We start from the raw sequence: 21,148 nt of genomic DNA, 5'->3' as shown, positions 1-21,148 counted from the left end.
TTTTTTTTTTTTTTTCGCATGTCCAAATTTCCGTCAATGATTCCCGGGACACTGAAAGACCGGGGTAGACAAAACTTGGTGGGCATGTAACCCCATATGGATAGCATGGAACCATCGTTTTTCGCTTTGATCTGTAGCCCCCACGCTGGACTGCACCCCCCGAAAGGAGGGTAGGGCAGACACAGTTTTCTGTGAATATCTCGAGAACCGTAAGGTTTAGGAGGACCATTATTTTTTTGTATGTTGATCTCAAGGGGCCATGTCAACGCATTCCATAACCACTCATTTCATGTATAGCGCCACCTAGTTAAACACAAAAAAGTAAAAATGAGGTGGTGTAATTGAAGGTATCTGTGACCTAACATAGTCAAAACTGCACGAAATTGGAAGTGTAGGATCATTATGACACCCTCTGTATGCACGCCAAGTTTTGTGGAATTCCGTTCATGGGGCCACACAATAAATTAATTTATGTTACTATACACCAACTGGCCTGTAGGTGGCCGGAGACAGTTTTCTGTGAATATCTCGAGAACCGTAGGGCCTAGGAGGTCCACCTTTTTTTTGTATGTTGGTCTTAAGGGGCATGTCAACCCATCCCATTACCACTTATTTCATGTATAGCGCCACCTAGTTAAAAATTAAAAAGCATAAAATTAGGTGTTTTCATCTCAATATCTCTGGCTGACAAGGTCAAACTGCACAAAATTAAAAGTGTAGGATCATTATGACACCCTCTGAATGCATGCCAAGTTTTGTGTACTTTCGTTCATGGGGGGCCTTACAATAAAATAATTTATGTGTACATTTAGTGACGCACACCAACAAGGATTCGGGACACTGAAAGACCGGGGGTACACAAAACTTGGTGAGCATGTACCCCATATGGATAGCATGGAACCGTCATTTTTCGTTTTCATCTGCAGCCCCCGCTGGACTGGACCCCGAAAGGAGGGTTGGGCAGACACAGTTCTCTGTGAATCTTTTATGGTATGTTGGTCTCAAGGGCCCACATAAACCTGGCTCATAATCACTCATTTGTGATTTGCCCCCGTAAAAAAATGAAAATCAGTAGGATTAAAGAAAGCCAAAATAAATATTCATCATTATCATCATGGCTGCATTTTCAGTTTTGGCGAAGTAGTCGCTTGTCCACTAGATGGCGATCGTTGCAGTGAGGCGTAATTTTGTTGGAAGTTAAAAGGGGTTGGAAAAACAATGGACGCTTCATACAAGGACTGTAATTTACCGCAGCTTAACATCTAATAAGGATAGGACGATGTTCACATGAAGTGTAATTCCCATTTCTTCTTGAAGCAAAATAAATCTGAGGATGTTTATCGGACATGCTTGGTTTTACTGCAGGTAATGCGTTAATCTTGTAATATCAATAAGGACCTAGGTAATGTTACCGTTAAGCGTTGGTTGAGTGATGGAGGCATTTGATTTATTGCATTTGTAGAAAACTATAAATGCGGTTATACCAAGCAAATGTATAGCAGCACTGTTTGTATCTTTCGACTGTCATTTATTGCACGTGCTACAAAAATCATTCTGTGCAATGGAAGATTTACCAACGTTACACCGGTCTGATGCAGTTTTGCCTATACATGCGTGAGACTGAGACGCCTGTTTATTTTGTTTTAAGTGCGTGCAGGGTGTGAGAGGGGAATCGATGTGCTTTGATTACAGCTTGGTAGTTGTAGTCTGTGAAATTAAAAAGCACGTGTGTGTGAAGTATCCAAACAATGACACCTTCATTTCATTATGGCTGTTTTAGCAAAACACCTTAAGCTACTGTGTAGTAGGTCCCATTTAGAAGTGGCTACTTCATTTGGCGCTTTCCTTGACTCATGGAGCTGCGCGTGAATGTTATTACAACTTTTAAGCCACGATATGACAGTTTAAGTCCGCTTGATACTGTAAGGCGTAAGCCATTGGTTTCAAAGGAGATTTTATTTGTGTCGCTAGCATAGCCTATTGACAATTTATGTTGTCAATAGGCCTACCTTATAATCCTACCTGTAGCTTAGGGAAGCTAACAACTTTCTATTAGGATCTAGTTTGTTAGTTACCGTTTTGTCATAACTCCCCTGATGCATTTTTGCATTTAGAATAGCCAGAGCGTGTATATCTCAATCGGAAAATTAAACAATATCGGGTGCCTATGGACTAGGCTGGGTGAACCCAGCCTGATCTGCCCGCTATTTATTTTTTGATTTCTTAAAAGATTGAGCTTGGTCTGATGTAAGCCAGACTAGCCATGGACCTCAGTTAAACAATGCAAGGGAACATGAATCAGCCTATATTTGCACTAACAATAACGGACAAAAGCTTTTCAACTTTGGGCCCGTTAAAATGTGTATGAACAGTCTAGCGGCGCATTTCATCAAGGCCCATTTGGACATGTCAGTTATTTGCACCACTGGTTAGATGTAAACAGCACTTCGTTTCAGACTAGGCTACTGTTACTTAATTTGTGCATTAACAATAACGTTTCAGACTACTGTTACTTAATTTGTGCATTGACAATAAAGTATTACATGAACTAAAGATGACTAAAATCTTATGTAGAAGAAGAAACATTCACAAAAATCCATCCATCCAAAAATGACCTTTGTTTTGATAGCTGTTGAAAACGGCATGGAACTGACAGAGATGTTTTTGTTTATAAATACATAAAAAAATAAATAAATAAATAACATTATGCTGATACCTTTTGCTTTTCCCAAATACAATGTAGCCTACAGGTGTAAGTGACCTTTCATCAATCCAGTTGCAATGGATGAACTGTGATGAACTGCCCTACTTGTGATTGTTTAGAGATTTTAAAGGTTTTATAACAATTCTACATCTTCTTTGGCTATTCTACAATCTATTCACCTTTTCAGCACCAGTAGGGTACTTTCTGTGCAGCCGCTATTAACACACACACTCAGGCATGCCAAACAAGCATACACAAAAGTTTCAAGAGTGGGGATGGAGTAAAATATGGAGACAAATTGAAGTGTGATTTATTTTCAAGGAACGGATGTACAGGACTGAGCGGCGGTCATATTTTGTACCGCTATGCGGTACATCTAGTTACATATATACTAATAGGCAGTGTTGGGCAAGCTACTTGTCCAGTGTAGTGAGCTAAGCTATCAGTTACTCAACAATAAATTAAGCTTCACTACACAAAAGCTACCACCTATAGAAATATAGCAAACTAAGTTACACAAATGTGTTAAAAGTAGCTTAACTACATCAGAAGCTACTGTACTTAACGTAGTACCAACCTAATGTCAGATCAATTAAAAATGAGTCTGATACACTGGTTAAAACATTTATTAAAGATCAGCCAATGACCTAACACAGTGTAGACATTGCTTTATGAGCAGCATAATAAAATAAAAACTGAAGTAATTACTGCTAGAAATAAAACAAAAGGTTATTGGCCTAGTACAGTACCCAGTACTCTATGAAACAATCTACTGTTATTAGTACCAAATTAAAGGTACTGTGTAGTGTTCTACACATCTAGACATGGCTATGGGTTTACATCCATTGGACATTTTTAGGGAAAACAAAACCCTATAAAAGGCATCTTATTTCTTCAGGGCCTCCCTTAGAGAAAACTTCTTCAGACCTCAATTAAACAAGTCGATTCAAGTACCAAATGAAACTGTTTACAAAAAAACATAATAACTAACGTTACATCTAACGCCATGATTAATAAGCATGGCTCAGAGAGTGATCACTGGGACAATAGTAGGGGAGACCGGGGACAGTTGCAACAGGGGAAGGTTGCAACATGTCAATTTTCTCCAATCAGAAACAAGGTAGAGTGATGACACTCACACTGCATATGCTCAGTTGGATGCCCCCTAGCAGAGAAAAAGCAAGGAGATTCCTGAACTGCTCCAGGATTTATTGTAAAAAACTGTTTTTTTAGGTATGAAAGTATTTATTTTCTTGAGCTTTGTTTCTGTTAAACTGCTGTCACTGTTTTTGTGATTCAGCTCAAACTTATATGATTTAAATGAGTGATATGTTAACTTTAAGCTACTATGGTTAGCATGTGCAAGGTCCCCTTGTTTAGCTAGCATGAGGTTTTATCATGGCTGACAGGAAAGGGTACAGGAAAGGGTCCCCGTACAGTCCCGTACAATGCATAAATACGATAATATAAAATATATATTTTTAAAAACATGTTTTACATGACAATAGTCTAAATAAAAGTGAATTGCCTCAAAAATTGTTCCATTCTTCCTATGTCACTAAAGTCCTACTGTATTTTATATCAATTTCAATATTTGACATCTGCACATAAGGCCTACTCATCTAGACAAATCTATAATTGTCATCTAATCAAAGCTGGTGAATAAAAAACACTGTAATATTATTATAACTTACATAACTTGTATTTACATACAAAAATTCATTTTGCTGCACTGACATATATTGTAATATATTGTATTTTTAACATGTTGCAACCATCCCCAAACAATGTTGCAACTGTCCCCAGGCCCGGGATCAGTTGCAACATCTGACTCCTTACATTCAAATGCAAATTGTGAAAAATGTAGATTCTGTTATTATCTTTAAATGGTTTAGACTATTAACAGACATAAGTGTATTGTATAAAAAATTGGTTTGTCTAATCCAAACCGTCTCTGAGTAACAGAGCCAAATGCAAAAAGTGTTGCAACTGTCCCCAGTCTCCCCTAAATGAACCCACCACACACTGCTTGCTAGTTAGCTGGGTAGCTTTCGTTTTACTAATTTAGCCTACATACAACACTTGGCTAAAGTGCATTTGCATACTGCAGGAGGCAGGGGCGCAGCTACCCATTTTTTGAAGGGTATGCAACAACAAATTGGCCCCCAAAAAAAAAAAAAAAAAAAAAAAAGTAAAACAAAAGGCCAATAATGTACTACATATTATTATTTTTTAAGAAATTCTGCCGATTTGAACTTGAAGTATTGTTAAATGTCGCAGTCACTTTAAGAGAGTCTAAACGGTTCTCATAACGTCCTTTTGCCAGCTGTTGCTCACAAAGGATAAGGCTGATTCAACTCTAGCCTTTGTTTGCGCCACATTGACAGCACAATATTAAGTTATTACTGTACAAGGAGTCTTCATTGTTAGGAAATGGAATCATGTAATGAGTTGTTGCTAGTGGGACATTTCTGTTTGCAGTTTGCCATTAAAAGTGCAGTAGGCTATGAGCATGGTAGCCACCTAGCTATGAATGGAATAGGCTGTTTCAATCGGCATATGCTTAGCAAACGCTAGTTAGTCTGGTAACATGAATAACATGAACATGAAACGTGTGCTTCCAAGCACAGACGTCACACTTTAAATCCTACCTGTTGCTTTTCACCATCCACTTATTTAACTACTGTTGCATCCCTTGACATGCCATCTTCATTGTCATCCCTTGACATGTCATCTTCATTGTCATGTCATTCTTGAATTTCCCCTGGGGATCAATAAAGTATCTATCTATCTATCTCATTTTCCCTTTCTTTTTCTATTTTAGCCCCCGACAGCTTTTTTGCTTTATCCATCTTTTTCCATAGACGAAAACTCACTACTCGTACCTGCTCACTCAGTGCTCACGGCGCCCCCACTCCCTCTTCTGTCAAAATTCTATGATAGAATCTTAAGAGATAGGGCGCCTACTCTAGCCCGTTAGTCCTCTAAAATGTTATTTAACATTGAGGAAATGCAGAAATGATTTAGAAACGTAAAACAGTAGCTACATATAGAATACACCAAATATATTATTATTATTATTATGATTATTATTATATTTATTTATTTTTACCATCGCTTTGGCGCCCCCATGGTTCTGCGCCCCTACACTCTTAAAAGTGCTGGGTTATTATTTTAAATAAAGCACTGGGTTAATGACATTTTTACTTTTTATTGGGTTATCATAACCCATGCTGGGTTACTGTTAAGACCCAGGTGCTGGGTTAGTGGCTGAGAGCGCAAAAAGTCATGTCATGCACCCAGTGCCTGGGTAATTTTAACCCAGTCATTGGTCATTATAATTTAGTCTACCAGTTGGATTGACAATAGCAAAGACATGAAGACAGTCTTGTACCCCTGCCATTGTGGAACAGTGTTCTAGAATCTTTGATTGCAACCGTTGGTCCTCCACATCAAGCGACAAGCCAGCAGTGAAAGCGCGAAGGTAGAACTTGTTGAACTTGTGTAAAATCCGTATGCCACAATTTATGTGATGATATATGATATGATATGATATTTGGTAGACTAATCCGGTGTAGGCTAACTTTTTGGAGATAGTAACGTTATATTAAGGTTAACATTAACGGTAACGTTAACGTTGCTACACAAGCTATTTTTCAAGCAATTTGGTTATGTTAGCTGCTAGCTGCTAACTTACATACTGTAGGCCTATATATAAATGGCTAACTTAGGATAACACATAAGTAAAGTCTTTGTATAAGTGTGCGCCGCATATAGCGCATGCCCACTTTTTGCGCCACTGGCAGGAGGGAAATTAGTGATTCACCTGAATGTGAGTTCTTAGGTTGGTGTTCGATGTCTTCAACGTCGACAACAGTTTGGTTTTCGGATTACAAAGCAGACATCTGAACACGTACTTTTTATCTGAGAATTCAACAAGTCTCAGGGAAAGTAATCTCATCGCCATCTAGTGGTTGCGTTCCTAGAGTTTAGCGGAGTGGATTGGATTTTTTTTTAGAAAAAATATATCTCGGTGCACATTGGGATCTTAATTTAATGCCTTCCATATGTTAGGCACTGGGGTCACCTCTATTGCTTCAAGTGGTCATACCTTATTTTTAGGATTAGTTGAATTGTTTTGAGTTCTTGTCTTAACATGGTGATAATGGACTACAGTTGCATGTGACGTCACAGGTTTGGGCGCTTAATCTTTAAATAATAATAATAATAATAATACATTTTATTTAAAGAGCGCCTTTCAGGACACCCAAGGTCGCTTTACAGATAAAACAAATAGAAGAGAGAGAGAAAAAAAATATATATATATATATATCAAAAAAGGAGAAAAAAATATAGTCCATTTAGCCATATCACAGTCCATAGGCTAGTCTGAAGAGATACGTTTTCAGTTCCTTTTTAAACTGGGCAGTGGATTCACACTGCCTGATGTTGTTTGGAAGTGATTTCCATAGCTTTGGGGCTGTGTGGGAGAACGCTCTCTCTCCCATGGTGCTGAGGTTCATCTTGGGCACCTTGAGCAGACCAGCTGATGAGGATCGCAGTGAGCGGGAAGGGGTATAGCTCTCTAATAGGTCGGTTATATAATTGGGAGCAAGGTTATGCAGGGCCTTATGTCAACAGTAAGATCTTAAACTGGACTCTCTGGGTAACTGGTAACCAGTGTAGCTGCAACAGTACAGGTGTTATGTGGCCTGTGGACTTTGTGCCTGTTACTATCCTGGCTGCAGAGTTATGGATTATTTGTAGGTGGTGGAGTGATTTCTGTGGAATGCCAGAGAAGATGGAATTGCAGTAATCAATGCGGGATGTAACATAGGCGTTTACAAGTACTTCTGCACTCTGCTGACTGAGGGAGGGGCGCAGTCTTGCGATGTTGCTTGAGATGGAAAAAAGCGCCATGAGACACACTGTTAATATGGGCAGTGAATGAAAGTGTGCTGTCTAGTATAACACCAAGACTCTTCACCTTGGTGGAGCAGGCAATGTTGGAGCCATCTATAGATAGGGAGAGTCTGTTTTCCATCTTTGCCAGCGTTGTTTTTGAGCCAACAACAAGTAATTCAGTCTTGTTACTGTTCAGTTTCAGGTAGTTGTTAGTCATCCACAGATTTATATCATGCAGACAGGCAGTCATCGCAGCAGGAGGAAGGGAGGCAGTCGGTTTGGTGGACATATAAAGCTGGGTGTCATCAGCATAGCAGTGAAACTGAACACCATGTTGCCTCAGGATATTTCCCAGTGGGAGGAGGTAGATGATGAAGAGCAGGGGCCCCAGAACAGACCCCTGTGGCACTCCCTTTGTGACAGCAGCACTCTCCGACTTGTGGTCCAAAATCTGGACAAGCTGTGTCCTGCCAGAGAGATAGGAGGTGAACCATTGATGAACACTGCCCTGCACTCCAATGCTGGTAAGACGCTCCAGAAGCAGCTGATGGGATATGGTGTCAAAAGCTGCACTCAGGTCAAGGAGGATTAGGATGGAAATGAGTCCAGCATCAGCTGTGCAGAGGAGGTCATTTGTTACCTTCACCAAGGCAGTCTCTGTGCTGTGCTTTGGTCGAAATCCAGACTGAAATGGCTCAAACAGATCATTGTCCTTCAAATGATCCTGGAGTTGAGATGCCACCACCCTCTCCATAATTTTTGAAATGAATGGTAAATTGGAGATGGGTCGGTAGTTGTTGAGGTCATCATGGTTCAGCCCAGGTTTTTTCAGGGTTGGTTTGACAATAGCAGTCTTCAATGAAGGAGGGATTTGACCAGTGATGAGCGAGGTGTTAATTATTGATGTTATCATTGAGATGATGGATGGTAGGCACATCTTGACCAGGCTTGTCGGAACAGGGTCCAACTGACAGGTGGAGGAGTTGCACTTGGTGATGAGACCAGAGATGTAACTTTCAGCAGGGGAGACTGAATTCACTGAGTGCATTTATAGTAGGTGAGCCCAACTCAATCAAGGAGCATGGTTGTTTCAGCTTAGTAATTGAACACTCCAATTGTTGATGGATTGCCTCAATTTTTTTTGTGTGAAAAAAAAAAGTTCAAGAAGGCTGAGCAGCGTTCAACAGATGCATTCTGATAGATGGTACTATCAGGTGGCTTGAGGAGGCCATTCACAGTGGAAAAGAGAGCCCTGGTGTTTCCTTCTCCCTCATTGATGATCCTTGCATAGTATGCACTCTTTGCAGCAGAGAGTGCTTTTTTTGTACTGAAGAATGTGCTCCGAGTACATCCCTTGGTGGACAGCAAGACCAGTCTTTTTTGATAGTCGCTCTAGGCGCCGACCCATTGACTTCATTTGGCGTAGTTCAGGAGTGAACCAAGGTGCGGAGTGCACAAACGAAACGGTCCGTGTCTTTAAGGGGGCAAGACTGTTGAGTGCTGCAGACATGCAGTTGTTGTAATTGCCAACCAGATCCACTACTGAAGCATTAGGAGAAGGGCAAGGATAGGAGGTAACTAGTGAAGTAAGTTCCTCTGGCACTACCTTTTTTATGTTACGATATGACATGACACGCTGAACTTTGGATTTCCTGATGGACAGATAGGTGTCAAATAGCACAACTTTGTGGTCTGATATGGGTAATTCAGCAGTACTGAAATTGGTAGGTGTTATACCAGAACAACAGACCAGATCTAAAATATGGCCTTTGTTGTGAGTTGGAAAGTCAATGTATGGAGTGATGTCAAAGCAATCAAGCATGTCCATAAAGTCTTTTGTGCATGTTTTAGTAGAATTATCCAGGTCTAAATTAAAATCACCCACCAAAATAATGTTAGGAGACATTGCATTAAGTTCAGTGAGGACAGTTGAAAGTTCAGAAAAAAACACACTTGATGGTTTAGGAGGTCTGTACAATACCGCAACAATGGTAGGTGTAGATCCTTGGAGTTTGACAGCGCAAACTGCAAACAGCGTTTAACTGATCAATACGGCAATTTGCTTAACTGGCTTAACATATTTTTGTAATAACGGAACGTGATGTAAACCGCGTGGTGATAACCTTTATGTCTGGATAACTGGTGTTGTGCTTCTACTCACATGAAGAGCTGACAGTAATTGTTAAGTGTCAATGCTAACCAGGCTAATAAACAAACCATGCTACCGTGAGTAACGTCGAAGGGTAAAGTCACGTGACTTCTTTTGTAGTTCGTTTATGAAACAAAAGAAGTTATTTCGATTTTTTTTAAATAAGGCAAAATAGTGTCTGACATTTTCACAGTTAGAAGATTATTACTGTATAGACACTGAAAAATATTTTTGGGGGATAACATCGCTGATTTGGCTTCACAATATTTAAAAAAAAAATAGGTCTATGGGACTTAACATTGGAGTTGCTCTTCGATAGGAACGCAACCACTTGGGGCGCTGGTTTTCACTTCCCCTCCCTATATCTCTGAAGATAAGGCCACGGTGTGGTAGAGTCAGTTGGCTGATCTTCTCGCTCTCCTCCTGTCTTCTCCATCCTTCCTGTGTATGTGTGTCTGTGTGTGTCGTTCTGCGAGTTGCACTGCCGTACGCATGCGCATGTTTCGATAGATACATACAGGAGAGGCAGAGTAGAAGCTCGATGAACATGTCCAACCAACAACTCTGATTGATTGTTCACTCTGATTGTTGTTTAAAAATAGCAAACCTGGTTTTATTTCTTAGTTATGTCCTGGATTTTGTAGCGTTTGTGGACGCTACGTCGCTACTTGATCAAAAAAATAACGTCACTACAGGAAAGTTACTTGATTCATAAAGCAGCGACGCTACGGTCAAGCTACTGGAAAATGTAGTTTAACTAATAGCTTCGCTACATGTAGCGGCGCTACTGCCCATCACTGCTAATAGGCTGTTTACAATGTAACCAAAAACAGTTGCCCTCGGCTATCGCAAACGTCTTATGCAAAAAAATATACTGTAGGCTACCTCAGATCTGGATATAGCATAGCCTATTTGAGAGTTTATGTTGCAAATGTATATTAAAGCAACACCAAATAACTTTTCCTTTGTCGCACGCCCGCTATTTGTTTATCCAGCTCCGGCTTTGCAAATAACGATGTCCACAGACAAGGTAGAATATGTTGCATGATTTTATGAAAGTATGATTTATTGCGACATCATGCAAGTAAATTTGTAGTTTCTTATGTCTCATTCCATCGAACTACAGATCCGCTACCCGATCTGGCAAACTTACATAGTGCGGTTCTTGCCGATAGAGGGCCGCAAAGCGAATGCAGAAGTGCCGTTCACCCTGTTACGAGTTGATGAACCACTGAAACGATTTTGGAAGCATTATTTTAAGGTTTAAAAAGTTGTTGCTTTAAGTTTATGGTGCAAATTAACATGAACAAAGAAATCCTCAGTAAGCCCTTAGGACCCCGGCCTATCACAGTAGCCCATGACATCACCAATAATGGTAAGATGCACCTGTGGATCTGATGTCAGCTCACGTCCTGTTCTCACCTCTAAGGTTTCCCAGTGATAATTCCGAGTATTCTGCAACATCAGTGTATGACTGATTTAGCAGGGGGTCGAGCAGGTTTGCAAGGCACTGTGCATATAATTGCAGCTTGTCCAAATGGGTAGATGGGCCAGTGCCCCACCAAAAGATGTATCCACTTGTAATAATATACCCTTCAATTAGCTTTTGTAGGTAGGCCTGTTCAGAATCAGAACAGGCCTTGCGTCTCATGTCTTAAATATGAATTTTGCTAACTGTAAAATCTTCAATGCACTTTTCGAGAAAGAACGATAAGAAAAGAATAAATATTCTTTTGCAATAGCATGTCTTGGTTTGCTTTCATTAGCGGTTGTGTAGACTAACCTACTAGATAGGCCTATGCGTAAAATGGGAAACGCATTTTGGGTAGGTCAAGTGCATGAAGTCCACAACTGTATATGCATTGGTATTTTACGCCACTAGATGGCGTAGAATCTGCACTTGAGTGTTAAGTCATTTAAGGCAATTGACTATTCCATGCTGCCACGCACCGTCTTAAACAGATCCGTCAAGGTTTACATTTTGTTGCCAGTTAGGATACTTAAAATGGTAGTATAGGTTACTAGATTTGCTTATGCAAAAACATATACTACATAAATAATGAAACGAGGACCTATGGAAAACAGGTCTAGTTGAGAAATTAAGATTCCGGGATAGATTCTTTACGCGCAGCTTACCATAGGTTATTACATACTAATAGGCTGTTTACAATGTAATCAAAAAACAGTTGCCCTCGGCTATCGCAAACGTCTTATGCAAAAAAATATACTGTAGGCTACCTCAGATCTGGATATAGCATACTATTTGAGAGTTTATATTTGCAAATGTATATTAAAGCAACACCAAAGAACTTTTCCTTTGTCGCACGCACGCTATTTGTTTATCCATCTCCGGCTTTGCGATGTCCACAGACAAGGTAGAATATGTTGCATGATTTTATGAAAGTATGATGTACATCATGCAAGTCAAATTTGTAGTTTCGTATGTCTCATTCCATCGAACTACAGATCCGCTACCCGATCTGGCAAACTTACATAGTGCGGTTATAGCCGATAGAGGGCCGCAAAGCGAATGCAGAATTGCGTTCACCCTGTTACGAGTTGATAAACCACTGAAACAATTTTGGAAACATTATTTTAAGGTTTAAAAAAACTCTTTGGTGTTGCTTTAAGTTTATGGTGCAAATTAACATGAACAAAGAAATCCTCAGTAAGCCCTTAGGACCCCGGCCTATCACAGTAGCCCATGACATCACCAATAATGGTAAGATGCACCTGTGGATCTGATGTCAGCTCACGTCCTGTTCTCACCTCTAAGGTTTCCCAGTGATAATTCCGAGTATTCTGCCACATCAGTGTAATGACTGATTTAGCAGGGGGTGGAGCAGGTTTGCAAGGCACTGTGCATATAATTGCAGCTTGTCCAAATGGGTAGATGGGCCAGTGCCCCACCAAAAGATTTATCCACTTGTAATAATAGACCCTTCAATTAGCTTTTGTAGGTAGGCCTGTTCAGAATCAGAACAGGCCTTGCGTCTCATGTCTTAAATATGAATTTTGCTAACTGTAAAATCTTCAATGCACTTTTCGAGAAAGAACGATAAGAAAAGAATAAATATTCTTTTGCAATAGCATGTCTTGGTTTGCTTTCATTAGCGGTTGTGTAGACTAGCCTACTAGATAGGCCTATGCGTAAAATGGGAAACGCATTTTGGGTAGGTCAAGTGCATGAAGTCCACAACTGTATATGCATTGGTATTTTACGCCACTAGATGGCGTAGAATCTGCACTTGAGTGTTAAGTCATTTAAGGCAATTGACTATTCCATGCTGCCACGCACCGTCTTAAACAGATCCGTCAAGGTTTACATTTTGTTGCCAGTTAGGATACTTAAAATGGTAGTATAGGTTACTAGATTTGCTTATGCAAAAACATATACTACATAAATAATGAAACGAGGACCTATGGAAAACAGGTCTAGTTGAGAAATTAAGATTCCGGGATAGATTCTGTATGCGCAGCTTACCATAGGTTATTACATACTAATAGGCTGTTTACAATGTAATCAAAAACAGTTGCCCTCGGCTATCGCAAACGTCTTATGCATAAAAATATACTGTAGGCTACCTCAGATCTGGATATAGCATACTATTTGAGAGTTTATGTTGCAAATGTATATTAAAGCAACACCAAAGAACTTTTCCTTTGTCGCACGCACGCTATTTGTTTATCCAGCTCCGGCTTTGCAAATAACGATGTCCACAGACAAGGTAGAATATGTTGCATGATTTTATGAACGTATGATGTATTGCGACATCATGCAAGTCAAATTTGTAGTTTCTTATGTCTCATTCCATCGAACTACAGATCCGCTACCCGATCTGGCAAACTTACATAGTGCGGTTATAGCCGATAGAGGGCCGCAAAGCGAATGCAGAAGTGCCGTTCACCCTGTTACGAGTTGATGCACCACTGAAACGATTTTGGAAGCATTATTTTAAGGTTTAAAAAGGTGTTGCTTTAAGTTTATGGTGCAAATTAACATGAACAAAGAAATCCTCAGTAAGCCCTTAGGACCCCGGCCTATCACAGTAGCCCATGACATCACCAATAATGGTAAGATGCACCTGTGGATCTGATGTCAGCTCACGTCCTGTTCTCACCTCTAAGGTTTCCCAGTGATAATTCCGAGTATTCTGCCACATCAGTGTAATGACTGATTTAGCAGGGGGTGGAGCAGGTTTGCAAGGCACTGTGCATATAATTGCAGCTTGTCCAAATGGGTAGATGGGCCAGTGCCCCACCAAAAGATTTATCCACTTGTAATAATAGACCCTTCAATTAGCTTTTGTAGGTAGGCCTGTTCAGAATCAGAACAGGCCTTGCGTCTCATGTCTTAAATATGAATTTTGCTAACTGTAAAATCTTCAATGCACTTTTCGAGAAAGAACGATAAGAAATGAATAAATATTATTTTGCAATAGCATGTCTTGGTTTGCTTTCATTAGCGGTTGTGTAGACTAGCCTACTAGATAGGCCTATGCGTAAAATGGGAAACGCATTTTGGGTAGGTCAAGTGCATGAAGTCCACAACTGTATATGCATTGGTATTTTACGCCACTAGATGGCGTAGAATCTGCACTTGAGTGTTAAGTCATTTAAGGCAATTGACTATTCCATGCTGCCACGCACCGTCTTAAACAGATCCGTCAAAGGTTTACATTTTGTTGCCAGTTAGGATACTTAAAATGGTAGTATAGGTTACTAGATTTGCTTATGCAAAACATATACTACATAAATAATGAAACGAGGACCTATGGAAAACAGGTCTAGTTGAGAAATTAAGATTCAGGATAGATTATGTATGCGCAGCTTACCATAGGTTATTACATACTAATAGGCTGTTTACATTGTAATCAAAAACAGTTGCCCTCGGCTATCGCAAACGTCTTATGCATAAAAAATATACTGTAGGCTACCTCAGATCTGGATATAGCATACTATTTGAGAGTTTATGTTGCAAATGTATATTAAAGCAACACCAAAGAACTTTTTTCCTTTGTCGCACGCACGCTATTTGTTTATCCAGCTCCGGCTTTGCAAATAACGATGTCCACAGACAAGGTAGAATATGTTGCATGATTTTATGAACGTATGATGTATTGCGACATCATGCAAGTCAAATTTGTAGTTTCTTATGTCTCATTCCATCGAACTACAGATCCGCTACCCGATCTGGCAAACTTACATAGTGCGGTTATAGCCGATAGAGGGCCGCAAAGCGAATGCAGAAGTGCCGTTCACCCTGTTACGAGTTGATGCACCACTGAAACGATTTTGGAAGCATTATTTTAAGGTTTAAAAAGGTGTTGCTTTAAGTTTATGGTGCAAATTAACATGAACAAAGAAATCCTCAGTAAGCCCTTAGGACCCCGGCCTATCACAGTAGCCCATGACATCACCAATAATGGTAAGATGCACCTGTGGATCTGATGTCAGCTCACGTCCTGTTCTCACCTCTAAGGTTTCCCAGTGATAATTCCGAGTATTCTGCCACATCAGTGTAATGACTGATTTAGCAGGGGGTGGAGCAGGTTTGCAAGGCACTGTGCATATAATTGCAGCTTGTCCAAATGGGTAGATGGGCCAGTGCCCCACCAAAAGATTTATCCACTTGTAATAATAGACCCTTCAATTAGCTTTTGTTTGTTAATGTAGGTAGGCCTGTTCTGAAATATCTTTAAATCTTGACTACTTAGACAGCCGCTGTCAGTTGTTACTGAACGCCCCTAAGCATCCTCTCTCTCTCTCTCTCTCTCTCTCTCTCTATATATATATATATATATATATATATATATATATATATATATAGGCCTATACATCACGTATGTATGTAGGCCTGCTATGCATGCATGTATGTATGTATGTATGTATGTATGTATGTATGTATGTATGTAATAGGCTTATGTTTTTACTAATAAGCATACAATTCCCGTCATCAAAAGGCAATTGTTGTATTTTAGAGCTTGGGTCCCCAATTTCAAAATGTTTATCAGAGTTTATTTCATTTATTTCATAACATTATGAGGGTGAAAGCCAGCTGTCACATTGGACCAATCTCCCAGCTGCTGTGCAACGAGTTCTGCCGGAATGCTACCGGAAACCAAGCTGCGGACTTATTTCCCGCGTGCGTTCGTTTTACTAAATCGCATGCTGGCTTTACAAAGTTGTTCACTCGTTTAAAAAAAAAATTAAATTGTGCACTCATACTGCACGCCACTAAGGCAAACCTTTGGCCCTCCACAACCACCTAAACACTACATCTTCCAGAACCATGCTGCTAGAATCATATGCCCTCTCTATGGGTACTTGTCAGTCAATGTACAATGAACTAAAAAGAATAATAATAATAATTGAAATGTTGCAATATGAAAAAAAATGCGATATGTATGCATATACATTAGGTCATGGCTTTTATTTATTTAGGGTTGCATTGCAAAAGAAAAGTCCATCATGTAAAAGTACTTACATTTAAATTTTTCAAAACCAAACAGTTATGTTAGATTCATGTTGCTTTACGTTGCTGTAAATGCTGTAAATGTATATGGTAGCTTACAACAAAAGGTGTAAAGACTTGTTTTTAATTCAAATGAGACAACAACACATGGCTATTACTAGGATACTATAGCTCTAATACTGATCCACAGGTGTCCAATTTGACCTATTTTAAGGTCACATTTGCAGAACCACAACATTTGCCTTGAATCTTTAGTAAGACATATGTAGCATATCTTATCCACCCTACAATGTACATTACACCACACATACTTTGAGGCATGCAGCCTGTCTTAACACCAGGAAAAGATTTTTTTACAGTGTCTGTTTGCCTGTCCCTAATTAATTATTGCTGTCATTGTGTGCATTGTGCGTATTTGTGTTACAGTGGTTAGCTCTGCGTTTTTGCAAGCAGATTCCTGGCCAATGCCATTACTGTAAAAGTCACTTTGGATAAAATTATATTAAATACTTGGCCTTTTGTATTACTTTTAATTGCATTATTGGGTGAGTTTCTTACACTGAGAGCCCACTTACTAGTAATAGTGAAAAAATAAAACAGCAAAAAATAAGATACAAATATTTTGCCTGATATGCACACTTCAATATGACCAGTTGTATGGATATGCTTCCTTGAAGTCAACATAATCTTTCTCATTGGCATTGAGTAGAATCATTTGTGTGTCCAAATGCCAAATGCCAAATGTCCAAATTGAATGAAAGCAATTAAAATGTGTGCTTACACTGTATAGTGTGTTTACAGTGTCTACTGAAGTGAATATGATACACATGAACACTGATTTTATGGTGTATATATGCCTACACATAATATAAGTGTGTGTGTGTGTGTGTGTGTGTGTGTGTGAAAATATCTCAAAACATTCCCTGCATTAGCCATGTGTATATTGCTATATATATACTGTAAATCAAATGTACAGTATAATATAATGTGATATCACTTTATCCGTCAGGTAAGGACATAAATTAAATCTTGCAAGAAAGAGGCTCTGCTGAGGAACCTTAGAGACGGCTCACTTTTATTTTTCTACACATCTTTCCTGCATCCTGCATTGTTCCTCAATAGATTCTTCTTTAAAAATATATGTAATGCAACTAACTAACGAATACAATGCTTTCACAATTTATAAGCCTAGACATTATAATTTAAAATAAAAGGAGATAGCTGAGAGATAGTTGAGAGAAGGGAGTTCCACAGTAAGATACAGCTCATGTCAGGAGCTAGACTTTAATTCTCATGTAAGGAAATAGCATGGTGGTACTAAAGGGAGGGGTTGATTGGGAGAGCTCTAATGACTGTTTAGAAGAGTTTGATGAATGAGCACTTGAGATGTCTGGCGTTGGGTGGCAGGTGTCCCTGTGCTGTATCACCTAACAGTGGGGGCAGCTACAAGGGCATTTCTATAAGCCCTCCAGAAGTGCTGTGCATGCATGACTGTATTCACCATCTCTGAGGAATGTCACCATGTTGTCAACACTATCCTACTGCAATGCATACAGCACAATGCTAAAAGAGATACAACAAGCATTCATTCTAATCTGCTGCATTAGCGCCCACTCTCAGATGATATCATTGTCTCACACAGAAATGTAGTCAGTTAACATGGAATTAACTCCTGAATTGAGTGGGTTTGCTAAAGACCATTCGGAGCTGCCACTATACTGTTGCAAGTGCTCTACTCCACTCTATACTGTCAGTGGGAGTTTGCCGCGCAGATTACATCAGGCAGCACTTGACGAAAGAAGGTGACCTGGCATCCCTGAATCAGCAGCATCCTGTAGAAATGATAGCCTACTGTTTGCAGTGCACTCCCATTTAGGACCAGATGAGAAGGTTGAACTGCCATGACATTCTGTGATCAACATACAGTATACACGTATGTGGCCATCGACAAAGTATATTGGACTTGCATAAGATCAGGAGATAAATTGACTCCATCTGACTAAACTGGGTGCAGTGAAATACTGAGAATGATAATATGGGATTGTAGCCTGTTTTGTATACTTTTTAAGTTTGCAGGAGACTTGTGAATATATGGCATCTGACTTAGTGCTGAACTTATAGAAATAAGTAATCCACCACAGGTCTGTCACCAACCAACTCTGTAATATGAATTAATATCAAAGAAAAATGGTCAGAAGCCAAGTAAAGAGGAATATCTGTGTTAGAGCACCCTGGATTATATTGATTTATAAAGGGTATTTTACTTGCTGACACACCCACACACACACACACACACAGAAGAGAGAGAGAGAGAGAAAGAGAGAATCCCAAACAGCCTTTTGGGATTGGACAGGGAGCATTGCTGAGACAGAGCATATTGGTTAATTTGCCATTTGTGCATTACAGATGTCTGAGGGCTTGCCCATCCATACTCAGCTCAGGCGGTTATAAATAGTAAAGGTTAATTAGTTAGGTAAGAAATTTGAGCTGAGCCTTTTGAATTTGATACGCAGACAGGTAACCTAAGAATTGCCTATTGTCACTACAATCAGACCTATATAAATCCTTCTTGGCAGACAGTCACCACATAGCCTTACTTCTCTGTTCGATCACCTACGGCGAAAACTTCAAAGGGGGTAAGTGGGCTTGTGTGTAGGATCCACACTTGTCGTTTGACTGTCCGCAGGTCTAGTTGGCTGCCCCTAGGATGCGTTTCTGCCATCGGCTTCCAGAATGAACTTGCGAGGGACAAGAGTTTTTGCATTTTTGTAATTCTACTGTTCTGATCCGCCTGACGTTCTGTATAGCGCAACTTTTCGGATTTGCTTGTTTTGAGACAATTTGTGTAAGCTGCATCGGACAACTCTGGGTGAATACTCTCATTTAAGAAGCTTGACGCGTTAAACAAAATCTGTAGGCTACAAAAACGATGCTTCTGTGTTAACGTTTCTGAATTCACACAGCCTATTTATTACTTAAGTCAGATTATTCTGCAGTCAAGATGTCGTTTTGATGGTTGCAAGACGTCCATCTCCAATCGTTTTTCTAGATAAGTTGATTTAATGTTCGGTTATGGTTACTGCTAGGCATGAAAAAAAGCCTGAATTATTTACACTGGTTGTTTCTCTAACAGGACAATGTCTATCTCATCTATCCTCTCCGCTGATGCTATCGACAGTGCCGTCAAGGACTGCCAAGGTATCGTCTTCCACTTACATCGTTATTGTTCCCTTAACTAGATTTTAGAATTTAATTGGTGCATCTTTCACCAAAAGAAAGAGTAGACAATGACACACCAAACCTTAAAGTGTTTATGAATGGAAATGTCGCAGGAACAGAAATACAACAACTTCGAACACAATCGGGGAATGGACGTTTGGAGATAAACGTGTTGTACAAAAAGTATTTTGGATGTCTGTGTTTTCCCGACAAGGCTATATGGACTAGCTTATTCTGTATTTTCTCCATCGCAGCCCCAGATTCTTTCAACTGCAAGAAGTTTTTCCAGCTATGTGGTCTGACCAAGAAGAGTGCCCAGGAGGTGAAGAACGTCTTCGGCATCATTGACAATGATGGAGACGGCTTCATTGAGGAGAGAGAGCTGAAGTAAGTTTTATCTTCCCCAGTATCTCAATGTGTTAAGCCATTGGATCTGTTTTGAACTGCCACTGTGAACTCATTTTCATATTTCAGGGTGCAGTGTACCAAACAGTGCCGATAAACACAGCTGTTTGGGGTCATATTGCTCTGCTTTTGCATTAGCAAAACACTATTTTTGTTTTAGATAGAGATCCTTCAAAATATAATTTCCTATAGTAATTCAAATAATATAGGAGAGAAGGAAACATGCCAAAGTGATATTTCACTAGGATACTTACAATTCTATAGTCTTTAAACTGTGTAATGCTTTTAAAGTAAACCAATATTAAAACTACCTCCCAAAAGCCACTTCAGTTGAAGGTCTCCATACTCATTTATTTAGAGGTTAGGGGCATTATGGCATAAAAGCAGTAGCTAATTGCATGTTTCTGGCAGGTGTTTCCTGCAGAAGTTCTCACCTGGAGCACGAGCACTAACTGAGAAGGAGACCAAGGCCTTCCTCAGTGTTGCCGATGGAGACGGTGATGGCAAGATCGGAGCAGACGGTGAGTGTGTCTTTTGGACACTGTGTTATGTCTGTGTCCAAAATGAATGGACGGTCCTGTTTTGGGGGATTTTTATGGCTTTGAAGATGAAACTGAGACATCACCCCAGAACACAGTTGTTGCCACAAACTAAAGCAGCAAACTGCACATTAGTAACTAAGATAAGATGTATTGGGTGTTCAAGGATACAAGGACTGGACCAGCTTACAGCCCTATCACATCAGGCAATTCCATGTCCTTTTTCCCCCATAAAGATTTAATTGCAATTTTCAGGAATTAGTTCTGCTAAAAAGAAAGTTTATCAAATCATATCAATGTCTGTTTTCTCAGTCTTGAGAACTAATAACTCATTCCAAGTTTTCATTTTCTCTACAGAATTCCAGGCCATGGTTATGTCTTAAACAACTGAACCAAACAGGTTTTCTTCCTCCTCATCCCCCATGAACGCCCTTCTACATTTCATCTTACTTGAATTCTCTTCTGAAGCATCAGGACAACACTTCTTGGGAGGCTGCTAGTCGAGAGAATCCACATACACACCGTTTTTTTGTAATACATTTTAGACGGGGTGCTACAGCATTATCTCCATGTAAACCACCAGTAAATACATTGATGGAATGCACAAATAAATTCATTAAAAATAAAAAACCCAACTGTGTATATATCATATTTCTTGTACGAGGTGTACTTTTTAAAACTACTTAAAATAATCCTACTCATGTCAGGGTAATTCTTAATTCTCTCTGAGCACTGATCTGAGTTTTTGTGAA

General features: G+C 39.7%; 1 protein-coding gene across 2 annotated transcripts; it reads left to right on the top strand.

The window, feature by feature from the left end:
• Positions 1–18,696: 18,696 nt before the first annotated feature.
• Positions 18,697–21,031, top strand: pvalb8 (parvalbumin 8). Of its 2 annotated transcripts, none has more exons than XM_048245859.1 (5): positions 18,697–18,869; positions 19,367–19,431; positions 19,707–19,839; positions 20,269–20,378; positions 20,754–21,031. In XM_048245859.1, exons 2-5 carry the CDS (start codon positions 19,371–19,373, stop codon positions 20,777–20,779), a joined length of 330 nt encoding a protein of 109 aa, XP_048101816.1. In that variant the 5' UTR covers positions 18,697–18,869; positions 19,367–19,370; the 3' UTR covers positions 20,780–21,031. The 2 variants fall into 2 exon arrangements, with proteins under 2 accessions (XP_048101816.1, XP_048101817.1); XM_048245860.1 differs by lacking the exon at positions 18,697–18,869 and adding an exon at positions 18,935–19,102.
• Positions 21,032–21,148: the final 117 nt, after the last annotated feature.

Source organism: Alosa alosa, chromosome 6 (assembly GCF_017589495.1).
Source record: "Alosa alosa isolate M-15738 ecotype Scorff River chromosome 6, AALO_Geno_1.1, whole genome shotgun sequence".
Lineage (NCBI taxonomy): Eukaryota > Metazoa > Chordata > Actinopteri > Clupeiformes > Clupeidae > Alosa > Alosa alosa.
This window is presented reverse-complemented; position numbering and strand designations above follow the sequence as displayed.